Raw genomic sequence first — 21,189 nt, forward strand, 5'->3', positions numbered from 1 at the left:
GGCTAAGACAGCATTTCCACTGCATCCTCACTTTTCAATATATTTGCGTATTTATATGCATTTAAATTTGAAGTATATCTACCTCAGTTATACGGGCTGTATTACCAGGACAATATATTGATGGTTAGTATTAGAGGAGCCTGTGCAGTGGTTTTACACCTCTCAACTGAACATTTAAACCTCGTTTTGGTATTGAGATTCCGGTCAGTGCTTACAAAACTATAGAGTCTTGGTTGGCATATTTAATGACGCCAAATGAATGCAAGTTGTATGGCGTTGACAGGAATTTAAAATCTCAGAATTGGACCACTTCATGAAAACAAAAAATTGATGGTCGTCATGAAAATTATTGCTCCCTTTACTTGGATTATGGGGAGCTATTTCATTCAAATGTTAAGGAAAACTAATTACTACTCCTCTGGACTAGTCTCAGACGAATGATAGCCAGCGAGCCTGATAGCTTCCCTTGAGTGGCGAAGTCAGATGACGCTAGATTGGAGTCTAGACTCTAAAGTTTTAAAATGCACCAGACATGGTCTGGGCCCGTGTAAACAAACCTTGGAATGTGGAATCAAAATTCTAATGACGTCACATGCCTATACTTTGTATCCAACTTAAGCCTTGTAGATCCTCATTTAGGATAAAAGTCTACATACGCCGTGAATACCTCGACTAAAATATTATTCATCTGTTTCAGTGCATAGTAGAACCAGAGGCTTTTATATCACCGTTGATAACAAAGAGTGTTACCGCTGGACAAGTAATGCTGATCCACCCACACAGTTTAGTGTCACCTGTAACGGGACAGGGAAAATCGTGAAGTTCGAGGTCTCAAGAAGTGAATATTTTAGTTTGTGCGAAGTGCAGATATTTGGTAAGTAACCAGCGTGTATCCACATTGATGATGTTTTAAACATCTGCCTAGGATATGAATGTTTTAGGGTATGAATTTCCGATGCAATATATTAGCAGTTTATTCTTAAAGCACATGATCATTGAAAACAAATATGTAAGTACGTTTAAGGCTCCCGAGGAGCAAGAATAGCAACAAGTGAACTAGACAACACTAGTTACGTTATAGTCTGTGTCAGAGAGAAATGGAGCTAGAAAGGGAGAGAGAGATACGGCGAGAGAGAGAGAGAGAGAGAGAGAGAGAGAGAGAGAGAGAGAGAGAGAGAGAGAGAGAGAGAGAGAGAGAGAGAGAGAGAGAGAGAGATGGAGAGAGAGAGAGAGAGAGAGAGAGAGAGAGAGAGAGAGAGAGAGAGAGAGAGGGAGGAAGAGGTAGGGAAGTCGGGAAAGTGAGAAAGAAAAAAAAGAGCGATAATGAGACATACACATCCACACAGACGCAAACATTCACACAAAGTTACACATATACATGCAGAGCAACGAATATCTCGGCTGGTGGTCACCATCATCATCTTCATCATTATCATAATTGTTATTGATATTGTCATCATGATCACCGGTGTTTTATCCAGAACTTTTATTGCAATTTTTACGATATACTGACTTTTATTGTATATTATCTCTCTGTGATATTTGTATTTTTGTATAGTTCTTTACATTGTGCTTTTATTTGATTATTAAATTGTTATACTAATGTTGATCATCACTTTAGTTTTGCCATTACCATAGTTTGACCCCCAATAGCCGGTGCGTTTTTTTGTGCTGGGGTGTCGTTAAACAGTCATTCATTCATTCATTCATTCATCACCGGTGTAGTACATTTTATGTGTGCTCTGGTGATAAAACCTGATTTATAGCATTTGATTAACACAGTGTGTACGGATTTCTGGTACGGTGAAGACTGTGACAAGACGTGTAACTGTAGAGATGAGACTGAAGTGTGTGATAAGAAGACAGGTAGATGTACAGCTTGTCCAGATGGGTGGACTGGAGACACATGCGATCAAGGTGAATCCATTTGATTTCTGACACTGCTTGGGCATTTACTACGAGAAAACCGTATTAATAGAGTTAAGTAATTTTGATATAAGAAACATTAAATCACAGGAAATTATACCAACATAGCATATGAACATTCCTTTAATCTGTAGAGCTTCCGTATGACCTTTATCTTGACTGGAACATTTGCCTTTCCACTAGTGAATAAGTCCTATGAATTCGTACAGCTAAATGAAATAAGGATACATACAAGTAGCCTTTTTTAAATTGTGGTTTAAAACTAATAATAAAAACGCATATATATATATATATATATATATATATATATATATATATATATACTAAATTTTTAGTATTCACTAATAACTCATTACTCGGAGTTTCAGGCTCCTCGCCTTCATCAGATGAGTGTTTATAATTGTGACAGTTAAGGTGACGTCACGCTGTGTGTACGCGGCGGTGCGCTCCTGACGTCATGGCACGTCAGTCGTGAGACTCTCGGCTTGTTGCTGTGGCGGCATTTTGATATGAGTTCTGTCCTTTTGTTGAGTAGCTTGTCTCCTTTTTCAAATAGTATTGAGAGCTTCTCCTCGATGCACAGGTTGCATTGTCCCGAGCTGCGTTTCCGTGTGTCCGATTTCCTGACGATTTCCCAATTGATGTGATAGGCGGTTTTTTTTTCGTTTGAGTTCCCAGATGTATTTTGACAGTTCTGTCTCTTTTTCATAGCGTTCATATTTGAAAGATTTAGTGTGGTTGTTAAACCTCTCCTTGAATGTACCTCCAGCAAGACCTATGTATGATCTGACAGTCTTACCAGATGCCACGTTTGCCCGGTATACGAGGGAGCTAGTTTGGCAGTTGCCGTTCAGGGGGCATTCGTTCTTCTGTCTGCAGTTACAAGGCTTTTTTTGTGCGGGATCGGTTGAGCTCTGGGTGATTTTCGTGTTGTGGCTTTTGATTATTGCTCCGAAGTTTTTCATGCAGCTGTAGCTGATTTTCAGCTTGTTTCTGTTGAACAATGTGTGGTACTTGTGATTACTTGGGAAATGCTTGGATATCAATTTGATGAACACGCTACCGACGTTTGTCTTCACATTCTTGCTGAATGGGGGGTTGAACCATGTGATTTTTCTGGGTCTTTTCCTTTTCTTTGTGTCTGGTTGTTCTCTATGTTTAGGCGGGTCGTATTGGATGTTTACTGTGTAGCCACTTGCCCTCAGCGCTTTGTTGTACCCTAGTGCAGCTTCCGCGAAGTAGTCTTCATGGGAAGACAGAAGGGAAATTCGTTTGCCGATTGATTTAGGTATTTGCTTCGTGATTGCGGGTGGGTGGTTTGAGCTGACGTTGATGTAAACGGGTTCGTTGTTGGGTTTCCTGTAGGGTTTGTGGGAGTCAGTTTCAAGGTTCAGGGTTATGTCCAGATAGTTGACTATTTTCAGGTTGGTCTGGATGGTGATCTTTAGGCCAAGATCTTTGAATATTTTGATGAGCATTTTCCTCATTCTGTCTGCTTGGCTTCCTGAACTTCTGCGTAGAACTGCTAGACCGTCATCTCTGTACAGTCCGACGTTCATGTCGGAGGTATTTGTTTGAATTGTGTGTAGGATGAGGAGTCCTACTAGTTCGCACACTTCCGCTCCATCATATCCGCCCATGGTGACGTCGAATGCATTGGGAGTGTAATTTTTCACCCATGGCTGTTCTTTGTTGTCAAAAAGTAGTGATTTTCTTGCATGCATGATAGTTGTGTATTCCATATCTGGGATGACTGTATATTTCTTCGCCCATTTCAATGCCTTGTCGAGTAGTTCAGGTGTTATGGAAGGGTAGAAGTCCACAATGTCGAATACGAGGAAGGATAGTTCTTTTTTATCATGCAGAGCTGAGAACCATTCAAGTACAGCGGAAGTGTTTCTCCATTGGTTCATTTGCGTCTTGAGTCGTGTTTCACTGTTTATTCGGTCTAACATAATTTTGCTGATCCTACCGATTTCGCTTTTTGCTGGATTGATGAGTCTGCAACTTGGATTAGTGGCAAAATTGTCCTTATGATCTTTCAAGGTGATGAATGCTCGGGTCTCTGCCATCTTGTCTATTCTGTCACGTATTCCTAGGGCATTGCTGACGTACTCGAACTCTGTGTTGATATCTTCGATTGTTTGGTCGTCTGCATGTTTGTACTTCGTTGTAATGTTTTCTGTTAGCATTTTGTCATAAGTGTCCACTTCTAACTTGTAGAAGTTTCTAGTCTTGTCTGCAGGTACAAACACTTTTTTGGAGTTGTTTATATGCCTTATGTCCTTTTTCATGGTGTTCTGGAACTGGTCATATGCATTCTTGAACTGTATGGTCTCAACCATGTGTAGCATGTCCTTTTCGAAGGGTGCTAAACCTTCTATTTGTGGGGGTGTTTTCCTGGAGTTAAGTCCGAATTTGCTATCTTTGTTCGGTGTTGGGTCGTCATGGTTGCGTTTATCATCGTTGTTCTTTTCAAAGAAGAAAGCTTTCCATCTCATACGCTTTATTACACTTTCCACTTTCTCAAGCAGTCTCTTTAAGTATTCCTTTCGTGTTGGTAAAGGAATGTTTTTTGTGGAATAGTCGAAACGGATATGGTCCATGGTGATTGAAGAAAAGTGCTCAACTTATACAAGGAGCATTACAGTAATATATTTGTTATCACTATTGGACATAAAGTGCTCAACACAATGTTAGTGGAGCAGGTACACTAAATTTTTAGTATTCACTAATAACTCATTACTCGGAGTTTCAGGCTCCTCGCCTTCATCAGATGAGTGTTTATAATTGTGACAGTTAAGGTGACGTCACGCTGTGTGTACGCGGCGGTGCGCTCCTGACGTCATGGCACGTCAGTCGTGAGACTCTCGGCTTGTTGCTGTGGCGGCATTTTGATATGAGTTCTGTCCTTTTGTTGAGTAGCTTGTCTCCTTTTTCAAATAGTATTGAGAGCTTCTCCTCGATGCACAGGTTGCATTGTCCCGAGCTGCGTTTCCGTGTGTCCGATTTCCTGACGATTTCCCAATTGATGTGATAGGCGGTTTTTTTTCGTTTGAGTTCCCAGATGTATTTTGACAGTTCTGTCTCTTTTTCATAGCGTTCATATTTGAAAGATTTAGTGTGGTTGTTAAACCTCTCCTTGAATGTACCTCCAGCAAGACCTATGTATGATCTGACAGTCTTACCAGATGCCACGTTTGCCCGGTATACGAGGGAGCTAGTTTGGCAGTTGCCGTTCAGTTGCCTAAACATAGAGAACAACCAGACACAAAGAAAAGGAAAAGACCCAGAAAAATCACATGGTTCAACCCCCCATTCAGCAAGAATGTGAAGACAAACGTCGGTAGCGTGTTCATCAAATTGATATCCAAGCATTTCCCAAGTAATCACAAGTACCACACATTGTTCAACAGAAACAACCTGAAAATCAGCTACAGCTGCATGAAAAACTTCGGAGCAATAATCAAAAGCCACAACACGAAAATCACCCAGAGCTCAACCGATCCCGCACAAAAAAAGCCTTGTAACTGCAGACAGAAGAACGAATGCCCCCTGAACGGCAACTGCCAAACTAGCTCCCTCGTATACCGGGCAAACGTGGCATCTGGTAAGACTGTCAGATCATACATAGGTCTTGCTGGAGGTACATTCAAGGAGAGGTTTAACAACCACACTAAATCTTTCAAATATGAACGCTATGAAAAAGAGACAGAACTGTCAAAATACATCTGGGAACTCAAACGAAAAAAAACCGCCTATCACATCAATTGGGAAATCGTCAGGAAATCGGACACACGGAAACGCAGCTCGGGACAATGCAACCTGTGCATCGAGGAGAAGCTCTCAATACTATTTGAAAAACGAGACAAGCTACTCAACAAAAGGACAGAACTCATATCAAAATGCCGCCACAGCAACAAGCCGAGAGTCTCACGACTGACGTGCCATGACGTCAGGAGCGCACCGCCGCGTACACACAGCGTGACGTCACCTTAACTGTCACAATTATAAACACTCATCTGATGAAGGCGAGGAGCCTGAAACTCCGAGTAATGAGTTATTAGTGAATACTAAAAATTTAGTGTACCTGCTCCACTAACATTGTGTTGAGCACTTTATGTCCAATAGTGATAACAAATATATTATTAGATATATATATATATATATATATATATATATATAAACGTTTTAGCACTTAAATATCTGAAACATAAACATTGTATATTTGTAATAATTATGTATCGTACAATGGCTACACATATGTATATGCACGTATCAATACTGTAATACAGATGAACTATATACGTCTTCTAATGGCACAGACTAATGTAGAAAGAGTCAAGAAACTGCACAAAGGTTATATACATGTATTTATGTTTAATCATTAGCCTCCATGCCAATAATTATTTAAATCTTCAAACATACACACACACACATATATATATATATATATATATATATATATATATATATATATATATATATATATATATGGTTCATACGCGGAGTCATACAGTGTGCGCATCGTTTTTCGATGCATACTTGCATGAACCAAAAAATAATTGCGGTCAATTCTTATAATTAAATGTGTATGCATACTTTGATAATACATAACTGATTTTATTTTGTTTAGCTTTAAATACGCACGTAGTATTTGTCGTGTAAACTTCATTGATACTTATGTCGCGTAAGAATGCAAACGTTCATTCACTATTATTTGAATCGGGTGATTTTTTTTTTAAGACGTCATTTGGTAAATGACGTAATTTTAATAATCGACGCCATTTCCTCTAGCTGTTACTGTGTGCATTTTTACAAATAATTTAGTTTTTAGTTATATTGGTAGGCGTGGCTTAATTTTTTCGGTTCATGCAAGTATGAACGAAACAAAGTAAGCACCTCTAAAGCCGCAAAGTGTATAGACACAAAGAAAATTTAATTACACACAAGCACAAACTTCTCTAAACCGAACCCTCAGTAAACCGGAATTCCCTCAACACCGAACATTTTTCACGGTCCCGCGTTTTACGCAGCTTCAACCACTGAAATAAACCCCTGAAAACCGGAAACCCCTCTACTCTGAATACCGAACGAATTTCCGGGTCCCGTTTTCAATACAAATTTTACCTCTGAAGACCGAACAATTAAAAACTTTGACCTGTCTCGACCATACCAATTAGTTGTCAAAGTTGCGGTGTCACTAACTATACCAGATGGTATGCGCATGCTCGGTGTAGCGTGTCCGGGACGTGTTTGAGCGTTTGTCGAACAATGCTCTAATTAGTCTCTGTTATCTAGATTTCGGTTAAGCCGTGTCATTCAATTAACACCTTTAACTTTGTAACGGGAATAACCATGTGCACTCTGGTTATTGGGAATGAGATTATTACCTCTTCCGAACACATTTATCGTTGGTTATATCTGATCATTTTACACGAGGACCCGACAAAGGAACCATACATTTAATTCATTGCATTCTCAGTGTCTCTGTTCCAATGTTTATTTAGACAAATAAGTCGGCTTCTGTTTCCGATATGTTTCATAGGTACGTGAATAGCATTTCATTTCCATATTGATTGTCAACATGTCCGAACGTCCAGCAAAACGGCGTCGTGTAGAGTTGTCACTTGACGATCAAGTTAAAATTATTAACAAATACGAAAGTTTACCCAAACCAACATTACAGTCACTAAGTGAATCATTTGGCATTGGGAAATCGACTGTATCTGACATAATCAAGAAAAGGGACACCTATAAATCGCAGTACGAGAATAATGCAAATGGAAGTAAACGAAGGTTTAATAACGCGTGTAAATTTGACCGACTCAACGAACTCGTTTGAAACTGGTTTTGTCAAGCACGTGCGAAAAACATGTAATTTAACACACGTTTGTACCTTGGTAATATTAATAGTAAAAATTAAAAAATGGTTATCAAGGCTGTATCTTAAAACTCAGTAAACCGAACACCCGTCTAAACCGAACATTTTATTCGGTCCCAAGGGTGTTCGGTTTAGAGACATTTCACTGTGTATATATATATGTATATATGTATGTGTATGTGTCTATGTGTATGTATGTGTATGTGTATGCGTATGTGTATGTGTGTATATATATATATATATTACTTACGGTAACATTTTATTCGGTCCCAAGGGTGTTCGGTTTAGAGACATTTCACTGTGTGTATATATATATATATATATATATATATATATATATATATATATATATATATATAATGTATATGTATATATATATATATATATAATGTATATGTATATATATATATATATATATATATATATATATATATATATATATATATATATATATATATATATATATATATATATATATATATGTATGTGTATGTGTCTATGTGTATGTATGTGTATGTGTATGCGTATGCATATTTTTTATTCCCACATCAGTGCAAAGAATAGCTTTAACCAGCAAATAGCTATTTGTGTTCAGTGAAGTATCATGTTTCTTTGCTAAATTTTCTATACTATTTGACAATGGTAGCTTTGGAAATATTTCATGAAAACGAATAATTTGATCATTATATAATACGAGTACCACATTGAATATCATTTGTACTTGTATTATATGACATATACTTTAAAGACATATTATGAACCGAATGAATGACTGATTTGAAACCTTATATATCATTATTAATTGAATGTATTATGTTTTTCCTCTGTACATCATTGAAACAGCTGTTTATTTTGAAGTGTGTGTACGTGGTAAATATTGCACCAACTGCATTCAGACATGTGGATATTCTTTAAATGCTTGATCATAAATATAAAACTTAAAATGCAGAAAAGCACCTCAGTCTTGCTTGAATGTATAAACGTATCTGACCCCATTTAACACCATGTAACAAAATAAAAAATATATAAGCTTGAGGGTGAGTTGAGGGTGAACACAACCCAAGCTGACAATACTAAGACACGCGAGAAACAATAGAAACAAAATAAGAGACAGCTTTGTACTATTAGATTTAGAGATAATAAAATATATGTAAATGCAATTTTAAACATCCGGTTACATCACTAACATTTTGGAGGCGCATTTTTGTTTTACTGACAATTTTTAATTTGTTGCTGTTTTAAAAATAGTTGATCTATGGCCCTACAATTTTTACTGAAGGTGGCAAATATTCCTATATTGTAAAGGGTTACATTACATTTCCCATACTAGTTACATAATTATGTTACCAGTAGGGTTATCGTCGTTTGCTTGTTGTTATTGTTGTTGTCGGTGTCTTTTTGTGTCTGTGTTTTTTTTGTGTTTTTTTTTTTTGGAGGGGGGGGGGGTGTTTGTTTTTGTACAAGCAGCAGCAGTGGCAGCAGCAACAACAGCAGCAGCAGCAGCAGCAGCAGTACTAGTAGTAGTAGTAGATAGTAGTAGTAGTAGTAGATACATGATATATACTTGTATATGTATCCCGGTTTTTTTCAATATATTTTACTGAATGCATTGTTTTGTATTTGAAGTTTGTGTACATGGCAGATTCGGTATTAACTGCCAGCAGACGTGTGGTCTGTTTTTAAACGGAAACACAGACTGTGACACGGTAACAGGACACTGTTCTAATGGATGTAAAGCTGGTTGGAGTGGTGACACGTGTAAAATAGGTTGGTAATCAATATATCATAATTAAAATATAACAACAACATTTTTTTTTAATGCATTTTACATAGGCAGACCAGCACATGCCACGACCTTTGATATTTCAGTTGATGGGCACTGGTTGTAAAAAGCCCAACCAGAGAATGGGTCATCTTAGGAGATTCGATCTTTTCAAATGAGCCCTCTACCAACTAAGCTACATTCAACTACATGTTCAAAACAAGGGTTGAATGTCTGTGTGATGCATTCGTTCTATTAGTGATGGTAATTGATTGTAATTTCATATTTGATAATGGGTTATAATCGGTTGGCAATAACCGATCATCTTTCGATTGGTTAAAATGATATGAACTTAACAAATAATTTGAATTATAAGATCAATGCACCAGCCGTCGTGTTTAGTTAATACACCACAGAAATCGCCAATTCTACCTTCAATTACTCCTTAATAACACTGGTTGTATCCAGACATGAAGACAAGCACCAACTAAAACATATTTACATCAATTCCAACATCTAGACTGGAGGACCATTACAGTTAACATTTTGCCACAATCGAATATGGATTTTTATAATCGATCATAATCGGTAGAGTCAAACCGATCCATTTTCGATTATAATTGATTATTGGAACATCACTATTTTTCATATAAGGGAATGTACGTAGAGATACGAGCTAGGGACGTGCTTTGTGAATTATCGGAATACACCTGGAAAGAAAGGGCAATTATATAGAAATAAATGGAACTAGAAAGGAATAAATGCATTTATGGAATCATAACAAATATATATTTCATACTAATTAACCAATTACTTTTGTTTAAGCTTGTACACCTGGTCGTTACGGTTGCGACTGCAGGGAGACATGTGGACGTTGTTTAAATGGAAATACAGAATGTGACACGGAGACTGGACTCTGTTCTAATCGATGCGAAGATGGATGGAGCGGTGATACGTGTAAAACAGGTTTGGTACAAATCTTATAATATGAATAAATAATTGCTTTATTGCATCATTGTTGAGTGGACGCTGTTTTAAAGTCAGTTGCAATAGTGATAATTGTCAAAAAGGGGAGTTTAATATCCACTACGGAATTCGCTAATAAGTATGGGGCCTGTAGTTTTAATATTTTAGACTCATTACTGATAGTTGCCACATTCAAAGACAATTGTAGCACCATAGGTCAAATATTGTCAACTCACTGACATGTCAGTGTACATATCACTTAAACTGTTATGTCCCTAGTGTTTTTGGTGAGATCAACTCAAAGCATATTTTTTGGCGAAAATTTGCGTAACGTGTATAGTTACCTAAATCTGGCTAAACATTGTACCATTACAACTGTATCTTCCTTATCTGCGAACGGCGATTTCAAAGTCACAATGACAGAATAATTAACAAAGTGGTATGCCGACAAAGTTACAGCGAACTTGAACAATAAAAAGAAAGAAACGGTCGACCTCAGGATTAGCGTGCTAAAACCCTGCAATCGGCACACGTGGCTGGCATTTTGCTGGACTATTGGATAATTAGTCTGTCTCACCTACGATTAATGGTTTTCCAGTTGAGTTTCATAACTATATTAGAATTTTAATCTTTGGTGGGGGTTTTTGTGTTTTTGTAATAACTTCGGACAAAACAAAAATAAATGTGTTATATTATTAATGCGAATAACACGACCTCGTATTTTTCGCATTAATATATATATATATATATATATATATATATATATATATATATATATATATATATATATATATATATATATATATATATATATATATATATACATGTATATATATACATGTATATATATATGTGTGTGTGTGTGTGTGTGTGTGTGTGTGTGTGTGTGTGTGTGTGTGTGTGTGTGTGTGTGTGTATACCGAAGGATTGGGTGTCATTCAGGAAGGCGCAAAATAAAGTAATTGCAAATGTTCGTAAAGCTAAAGCTGATTATAATGCAAAATTGGATAATGTTCTAAATAATGAACATGGAAGTACAGCTTGGTGGCAGGTCCTTAAACAATATTTAAATAAAACGGATAACTCCAAATATACGATCCCATCAATCGAATGTGGTGGAATTGTTTATGAAGAGGGAGAAGATATTGTAAATATATTGAAAGATTATTTTATTACTCAAGCCACAGTTGAAAATCCGGAAAAAAAATCAATAAAAGAAGAAGAGTTAAAAGATATATTGAAGTCATTAGATGTAATAAAAGCTAACGGTCCAGATATGATTGGTAATAGAATTATTAAAATTTTCGGTAAACATTTAATTAAACCACTTACAAAATTGTTTAATATGTCTTTAATATATTCCACTTTCCCTGATATTTGGAAACAATCGTTTATAATTCTAATTCATAAAAAAGTAGCATTCACTTGTGTAATAATTACAGACCAGTGGCTCTCACCAGTTGCTTATACAAAATATTTGAAACATGTGTCTTAAAATATGTATCCAACATCTTCTTGGAAAATAATATAATATCTAATTTGCAATCTGGATTCAGGTCTGGTGATTGTACATTGTATCAACTGAGCGATCTTTATAATTTGATCTTGCAAACATTGGATGAGGGCAAAGAAGTCAAAGCGGTATTCTGTGATATTAGTAAAGTCTTCGATCGTGTGTGGCATAAAGGATTATTATATAAATTACAGACTAAGGGGATTGGTGGAATACTTTTACTGTGGTTTAAAAGTTACTTAGAAAACCTAATGCAGAAGACTGTAATCATGTGATCAATGGGTTTATATCTGATAATAAGCCTATTTTGGCAGGAGTGCCGCAGGGATCAGTTCTAGGGCCACTTTTATTTTTAATTTATATAAATGATATAGTGGAGAATATTGATATTAAATAATTTGCAGATGATACTTCTCTCTATGCAGTTTTAGATGACTATCAAGTGGGGTGTCGTACAATAAATTCGGATCTTAGTTTGTTATCAAGCTGGGCAGACAAGTGGCAGGTTAAATTTTCACCAAAAAAAAAAAATCAATCACATTTTCTAGAAAGATCCATAAACAGATCTAACCAGATATATTCTTAGGGGATTCAAAAATAACTGGTGTAAACAATCATAAACATCTTGGTCTTACATTCCAAAAGGGCGGCCAGTGGCATTGTCACATAGAACAGCTTGTTTATAAAGTTAGCCCAATGATAAACTGTCTCCGTAGTTTAAAGTATCGCCTAAAAAGGAAAAAAACTGGAAACTTTATATATTTTTTTTTATTCTGCCAGTGTTTGACTATTGTGATTATATTTGGGATAATTGTACAGAAGCCCAAACATATATATTAGCAACACTTCAGTAGGATGTCCTCCGTACAATATGTGGTGCTGTTTGGGGAACAAGTCACGAGAAAATTTATAGCGAAACTGGGTTTAGTCCTTAAAACCAACGTTTTAAAAAGTTAAAAATTGTATATTCCCGCCGATAAATGGGTTAAATAAGACATTTTTTAAATTCGGATCACGCGTAAACCAAATAATTCATTGTAGACTTCGTTTAGAATGCAATGTCCTCAATGCCTATAGATATACAAGACATATTTATGATAATTCCATTTGTAGCTATGGGCATCCTTATGAAGATACGTTGCATTACCTATATGTCTGTCCTGTGTATGATAACATTCGTACAACAATGTATTTTTATAAAGGTGGGTTTGACCTCCATACAGTGCTATATGGTAATAATGATTACTCTCTGGACCTCAATTTACGTATAGCAGAATCTATTCATAACTTTTTCGAATTGTCAAAACGCTTCACGTTTTAATTTCTTAAAGCCATTTATTTTACATCTCATTGTCACTTGCAAGTTTGGCTGTTATAATGTGACCGGTGGGCGAGAATCACGGATGTACGGTAAGTTAATGTTAGGAAATCGGGTATAATTATGTAAGTGGTCATCTGTACGCATGGACAAGTATATTAATGTCATGGTCTTTTAGACTTGTTTTCCAAATTATGTAATTGTTTTTAATTCTCTGAAGAACATGTCAATTGATACATGTGTACATTATAAAATATATATAACTAAGTATATATATATATATATTACATACTAATTGAGTAATTGCTTTTCTTTAAGCATGTACGACTGGTCGCTACGGTTCAGACTGCAGAGAGACGTGTGGACATTGTTTAAATGGAAATCCTGAATGTGGCACGGAGACTGGACACTGTTCTAAAGGATGTAAATCTGGTTGGAGCAGTGACACATGTAAAACAGGTCCGCTATCAATACACTATCATTAAACATTAACAGCAAAAAAAGTAAAGTTTGTTTTATTTAACAACGCCACTAGAGCACACTGATGTTTTATCTTATCATCGGCTATTTGACGTCAAAGATATGAACATTATGACACTGTCTTTTTTAGAGGAAACCCGCGGTCGCCACATAGGCTACTAATTTACGATAGGCAGCATGGGATCTTTTATTTGCACTTCCCACAGGAAGGATAGCACAAACCATGACCTTTGTTGAACGAGTTATGGATCACTGGTCGATGTAAGTGGTTTACACCTACCCATGGAGCCTTGTTCAGCGTTTGGAGTCAGTATCTGATTTAAAAACCCCATGCCTCTTCTGGGATCCGACCCACTATCTACCAGTCTGGAGACCGATGGCTTAACCATTGTTTCAAGTTTGTTTTATTTAACGACGCCACTAGAGCACATTGATTTTTTATCCTATCATCGGCTATTGGACGTCAAAGATTATCATTCTGACAGGTCTTTTTTTTAGAGGAAAACCCGCTGTCGCCACATAGGCTACTAATTTACGATAGGAAGCAAGCAATCGTTTATTTGCACTTCCCACAGGCAGGATAGCACAAACCATGACCTTTGTTGAACGAGTTATGGATCACTGGTCAATGCAAGTGGGTTACACCACACCTACCATGGAGCCTTGTTCAGGGTTTGGAGTCGGTATCTGATTAAAAACCCCATGCAGTCTGGGATCCGACCCAGTATCTACCAGTCTGGAGACCGATGGCTTAACCACTGCGCCACCGGGCTGGTACATTAATTGCAGGTCACGTCAGAGGGTTTAACGTGCACGTTCAGAGCAAGCTTTTGTAGCGCACCCCTGTCCTCCGTGCAGGACATGACACAAGGAACCTGTCCTATATGCAAGGGAGCACCAGCGTGGGGCCGGTAGCAGGTGGGACATTAATTGAAGGAAAATATTTATATACATTCCACACACATACAGAACAGAACCTACCATATGGGTAGTCGCGTGACACATGTGGGACGAGAACAAAAGGCTAATCACACGATGGGTCCAACGAGGGGATTCAATCATTCAACCCAAACACCTCAGGCGAGTCCTATATTGATTGAGCTAGATCCCAAACCCTGCTAGAAAAATGGCCAAATTAAATGTCTGACAGATAGTTCGGTTATATACACGGATATCTATTTGGTCTATTCCGTGTAGATTCGTGCTAGGTTCGCACGTTACAGAATTCACTCTGGTCTCAAATAACTCAAGAAGTAAAAGTGGCCGATAACAAATACACCGAAGTATGTTTAAAACATACTAATTAAGTAATTATTTTGTTTTAAGCCTGCATACCTGGTCGTTATATATATACATATATATATATATATATACATACTAATTGAGTAATTGCTTTTCTTTAAGCATGTACGACTGGTCGCTACGGTTCAGATTGCAGGGAGACGTGCGGGCAATGTATAAATGGTCATACAGAATGTCACATGGAGACTGGACGCTGTTCTAATGGATGTACTGCTGGATGGAGCGGAGACACGTGTAAAACAGGTTTGTTACAAATCTTATGAAATTAATAAATAATTTTTATATTGAAACATTCAACTGAACATATTGCTGAAACATGAAACCAAAATATGTTTTCCGTTAATATAACGTATGTAAATACAACACCAAGACAGGTAAGAACAAGAACGGTGTTCTATATCAGATACTTGTACTGAATTTTATCTAAGTAAAACAGTCTTGCCCTTGCGGTAGGTCAACTTGATCTGGGCGTGTACACTATCAGTTGGCTAATATTATGAGTTAAGATTAAGCCTATGTCAGCATAAAGTAATGTAGTATTTGTTTAACGACAGTTCAGTACATTATAAATTATTGCCATTTGGTATGCATCTAACAAATCGTTAATCCGAGAAAGAGAAAGCAGCAGCCATTGGGAGAGAGAGAGAGAGAGAGAGAGAGAGAGAGAGAGAGAGAGAGAGAGAGAGAGAGAGAGAGAGAGAGAGAGAGAGAGTCTTGTTAAAATTTTGAAAATTTGGTTGTTATAATGTGGGCGGTGGGCGAGAATCACTGAATCTAAGTTAATCTTAGGAAATCGGGTATAATTATGTAAGTGGGCATCTGTACGTATGGACAAGCATATTAATTTCATGGTCTTTTAGACTTGTTTTGCAAATTATGTAATTGTTTATAATTTTCTGAAGAACATGTCAATTGATACATGTGTACATTATAAACTATATGTAACTAAGTATGTTTGGAGAGGCATTAGTATAGGCCAATGGCCTGTTTGCCAATCCATTTCTTTTGTGAAATAAAATATTGTTTAACCTATATCATTGGCTCGAACGCCCAATGGTCAAACCTACCGGTATTCTCCAATAAACAACAAAGTCCCGATTGTTTTCTCTATTAAACCCTTTTATTCTGGTGTTGATTGGCCGAATACCTCTGGGGTAGAACAGAAACTTTCTCTCGAACCAGTTTATTGGTCAGAACTGTAAAATTAAACATATTTAGCTCGAACTATTATATAATTTTATATTTTCTCAACGTTCTCAATATGTCGCAAATGATTCTACAGCAGCATAATAAATAACGACTTTCTAAATTAATAAATATTTATCAATACAGAAGTAGTATTAGGGCCTTTCTGGGGCCATGACCTACTTTCCCGTGATCACGTGACCTTGGTAGGAGACAATGGCCTTTGTGTAGGAAACAATGGCCTTTGTATAGGTGGGTGCATGTGTCTGACCTTGGTAGGAAACAATGGCTTTTGTATAGGAAACAATGACCTTTGTATAGGGGGGTGCAGGTGTATGGCCTCGGTAGGAAACAATGGCTTTTGTGTAGGAAACAATGACACAATGGTATTTGTGTAGAAAACAATGACACAATGGTCTTTGTGTAGGAGACAATGGTACAATGGTCTTTGTATAGGTGACAATGGCCTCTGTGTAGGTTGGTACAGGTGTGTGGTCTTTATGTAGGAGACAATGACCTGGGTGCAGGTGTGCGATCATGGTGTATTCAATTCAATGTATTGCATATTACCAAACAAACTGGTGACAGCAAAAAAATAAAAGCAAAGAAACAACAACAATTAATAATAACACTATGTACAGGCCAGGTGTAAGTCTGACGTTGGTTTTGGCTTCATTGTACAACGTCTATTGTGTTGGGGTTTTTTTGTATTCACAGTGGACATACACGCGGATGTTTTTTCACAGTGTTTTATTCTAGGCACCCAAAATAATAGCCGTTAAAATATGTCTCGTGGGGAAGGACTGTAACTGTTTGCTGACTGTTTGGTCTAAAGTGAGGCTTTCATGTCGCCAGACAAAATGCGTGTGTGATGAGTTTCATTCATTTGTATTTCTTTGGCACATTGTCGACGTTTTCTTTGTTGCCGTCATTCAGCCATTCATTCATTCGCTTTATAATAGAGGAGTACTTTATGAGACATCTTCATCAGCCCTCATACAAAGGCATTTTATTACACCTCTCCGAGTGTTTATGAAACCAGGTGAACTGCAAAAGACATACCGACGCGTGCCCGTCTTAAGCAGCGAATAAATCTATTATGGTATACACACTGACCATCAAAGTTTGTTTGTGTTTAGCGACATCACTAGAGGACATTGATTTATGAATCATTGGTTATTGGATGAACAACATAATTTTGACAGTTTTAGAGAGGAAACCCGCTACATTTTTTCCATAAGTAGCAAGTGATCTTTTATATACACAATCTCATACCGCTTATGGGGCCAGTATTTCATAATTAAATACAAACCTTTTGTGCGTGCGTGCGTGTGTGTGTGAAACACTCCCATCCCATTGCTATGAACAAAGAATGTGTGACTGCAACTCAACGCTCCAACCTAACCTATGCTCTTTTAACTGCATTTTAAACACGAGTATTTCCCAAGAGTACAAGCCTTTATAAACATCCAGTGTATTATGTCTGGTATATCAAAGGCTGTGATATGTGCTGTCCTGTACACACAACTCTTGCTACTATAAAGTAGCGGCAGAAATATTCAGTCACAAATCTAGTTATAGAATACACAAAAAACAAACGCAATGGTTGAGAGAGAGAGAGAGAGAGAGAGAGAGAGAGAGAGAGAGAGAGAGAGAGAGAGAGAGAGAGATGTCACACGTGATTAATCCATTAGTGTAAGTCGGCGACACGTACGCCGCCATGGTTTAACAAGTAGTACCTGTTAACCAAAGGGAAATAGTTGCATTTTTAAACAGATGCCTTCGTACAGGGCTTTTTAATTACCAAATCGGTAAATACAGTGATCGATCTAGGATCGATCCCCATCGATGGCCAAATAGGCTATAGGCAACCAGTGCATTATGTCTGGTATATCAAAGGCAGTGGTATGTGATGTCCTGTACACACAACTTTTGCTACTATAAAGTAGCGGTAGAAACATCCAATCACAAATCTAGTCATAGAGTAAAAGACACAAAAAACAAATGCAATGGTTTGGGTTTTTTTTTTTTTTTTCTAAAGTACAATCGCTGGTCTCTCTAGAGACAACAACACATGCAATGGACACACATTGGGTTACATCGAGAGGCCTTAAGGGCGACATATGAATAATATGAGTGTTCATTTCTCTTCATCTTCGTGCTCATCATCAGTATCATCATCATCGGTATCGTCATCGTCTAGTTCGTACAAATATTCGCCAATCCATGAACAATACTGATTTAATTTAGAACGAATCTGTGGTCTAAGATCTCTGTCTGGATTCACAAACTGTAGAATTTTTCTCGTGTTGGGGCCTTTGTCAAAGTAATGCATATACGTCAGAAAGCGAGAGTACGTGTCTTTAAATAACTTCCATTGCAATGTCTTCATGTTTCTTTCGATGGCATCTTGGGACATGTTTTTTTCTTCGTAGCGTTTCCTCTTGCTTTCGAAATAGTCACGATTGATGTCGAATTCACGCTCAATATCAGACGTACGCCTTCGTTTTCCAGATCGGACGACGGCTCTTGATTTCCCTCCTCGCACGTTTTCACGTGTCGCTGCAAGTCACTCCCGTCTTTAAAGACCAGACCACACGTATCGCAAGACTGCATCCTCTTGACCTTTTTCAGATAGGGCTCTACCTCATCTTCTTCTTCGTCGTCACTTTCGTAGGCGGGTATGCCTGGTAGTTTTCTCTCGAATGCGTTTCTTTGCATGATTTGCTCGTAGAGCTCCTTCTCCGACGGTGGATGAAACTCTTCTGAGACATTCGCCGTTACGCCCGTGCTTATATACCATTCGGACGGCCCCGTCTCTAAACCATTAGGTTGAAGGCGCCAATGTTCGGGCGTGGTCGGTTTTAAGTCCACCAAGCCATGTCCGTAGGGCCTGTGGGTAGCTTCCTCAAACCGCTGCATGAAATGACGAGTATTTCCAGGATACATCTGCTGTGCCAACGTCAGTACTTGCTGCTTGTCGATGGGGTTGTTGAACAGTGCCAGGTAATTACAGTTTCTTCTCTGTGTCGGGTCCTTGCTGTGATACAGGTTCTGGTTGATGGCAATCACAGAGAGGTTTCTGTGGTGACTTCCTTCTGTGAACAGGTCGGTGATGCGAGGGTCTTTTCCAGCTGTAGACATCAGGTCGTCCAACACGATGAGATTTCTGACTCCTGGATCCAAATAACGATCCTTTTCCAAATTCTCAGGTATACCTTGAACATATTTTACTCGAGCAACCATTTTGATCGTATCATAGAGGGGTTGCCATCGTTTGTAGAGCCAGATGATGCGCTGAGGAGGCGGGTGGATTTTACCATCCCGTAGCAGTTTGTACAACAAAAATGTTTTTCCACACGACGTGGGCCCCGACACGATCATGGTGAACGGATGTAACAATCTTAGGGGCTGCTGCTGCAGCGGAGCAGGAGCTATAGGAGCCATAGGAGCCGAAGCAGGAGCTATAGAAGCCAGATAAGCAGGAGCTATAGGAGCCAGAGGAGCCGGAGTAGGAGCTATATGAGCCCTAGGAGCCGGAGCCGGAGCTATAGGAGCCAGGTGAGCTATAGGAGTCAGAGGAGCAGGAGCTATAGGAGCCAGAGGAGCAGGAGCTATATGAGCTCTAGGAGCCCTAAGAGCCGGAGCAGGAGCTAGAGGAGCAGGAGCTATATGAGCTCTAGGAGCTCTAGGAGCCGGAGCAGGACCTATAGGAGCCAGAGAAGCAGGAGCAAGATCTATAGGAGCCAGAAGAGCAGGAGCTATAGGAGCCGGAGCAGGAGCTATAGGGGCCATAGAAGCCTGGAGTTGAGCTGAATGGAAGGTCTTCCAATGACGTAGCATATTTGATGGTTTTGAAAAAGTCTTTGGACATACGGGACATGATCTTTTGTTCATGACATGTTCCAGAATAAACCAATTCTGATTCATGATGTTGTCTATTGAAGTGTTCGACGTGAACTGACGATGTTGAAACTGCCATGCCCCCTTTTATAGTCTTCTCAGAAATGCTTGTGCCGTTTTTGCCCAGCCTGGTCTCTTCGTTTCTGTTCCACGCCACTCTCTTCACGTTTCCGTTTCTGCTCGGCCTTGGCTTGCTCTACCACCTGCTGCGTTGGGGAGACCATGACGACTTTGGGTGTCGGAGGCTTTTTCTGTTCCTCTTTTTCTTTTTTCCATGTAGGGTCATACAGTTCTAGACATCGATCTACACTGTACATCATCTGACTTTTTCCACCACGTTGCACTGGAAAATGAGGCTGAAGTTTGTCTTCTGCTTGCAACTTGTAGAAACGGGTCCATTTGTCCACGTCGGGAACGTTAAACTTGTACTGGTCTGCCATGTTACTTCTCTGAAGGTTCTACCTCAAATGACGATGTTACCCATTACCCTTTTATTTATACTCTCTACAATTTCGCGCATGCACACAAAGATTAAATTTTGTGTGGTACGTATGACCCATCCCCCATTCCAAAGCATAGCTCGTACACGGCTCAGGGCCACTCTCGGGACCACACTCAGGGCCTCACACAGGGCCACACTCAGGGTCACTTAGAGCCATACTCAGGGTCACAGGTCCACACACACACACACACACACACACACACACACACACACACACACACACACACAGGGTTACCCTTAAATTAATAACAAACAAAACGTGTTATTCACGAGTTTATTTTACAAAACGAACAGTATCACACCCATGCAATACGTGTTTAATGTCTGAACACGTTATTCACATAGGGACATTTCGGGGACAGTCTGTAATGTTCCATCACTGGATCGTCCATTCTCTGCCATCGGTAGGCGCGTAGTCCACAGCAGTAACAGACAACGGCATCATGGT

General features: G+C 38.5%; 1 protein-coding gene across 1 annotated transcript in view; it reads left to right on the forward strand.

Annotated features, from left to right (window-relative positions):
• The window catches only part of LOC121387215 (multiple epidermal growth factor-like domains protein 10), a 34,241-nt gene that overhangs the window by 441 nt on the left and 12,611 nt on the right, over positions 1-21,189 (forward strand). Inside the window, exons 2-7 of the mRNA XM_041518611.1 lie at positions 698-874; positions 1,783-1,917; positions 9,437-9,577; positions 10,398-10,538; positions 13,688-13,828; positions 15,254-15,394. Of these exons, the coding sequence (XP_041374545.1) occupies positions 698-874; positions 1,783-1,917; positions 9,437-9,577; positions 10,398-10,538; positions 13,688-13,828; positions 15,254-15,394 (876 nt within the window). The remainder of the gene's footprint in view (positions 1-697; positions 875-1,782; positions 1,918-9,436; positions 9,578-10,397; positions 10,539-13,687; positions 13,829-15,253; positions 15,395-21,189) is intronic.

Source organism: Gigantopelta aegis, chromosome 1 (assembly GCF_016097555.1).
Source record: "Gigantopelta aegis isolate Gae_Host chromosome 1, Gae_host_genome, whole genome shotgun sequence".
NCBI lineage: Eukaryota > Metazoa > Mollusca > Gastropoda > Neomphalida > Peltospiridae > Gigantopelta > Gigantopelta aegis.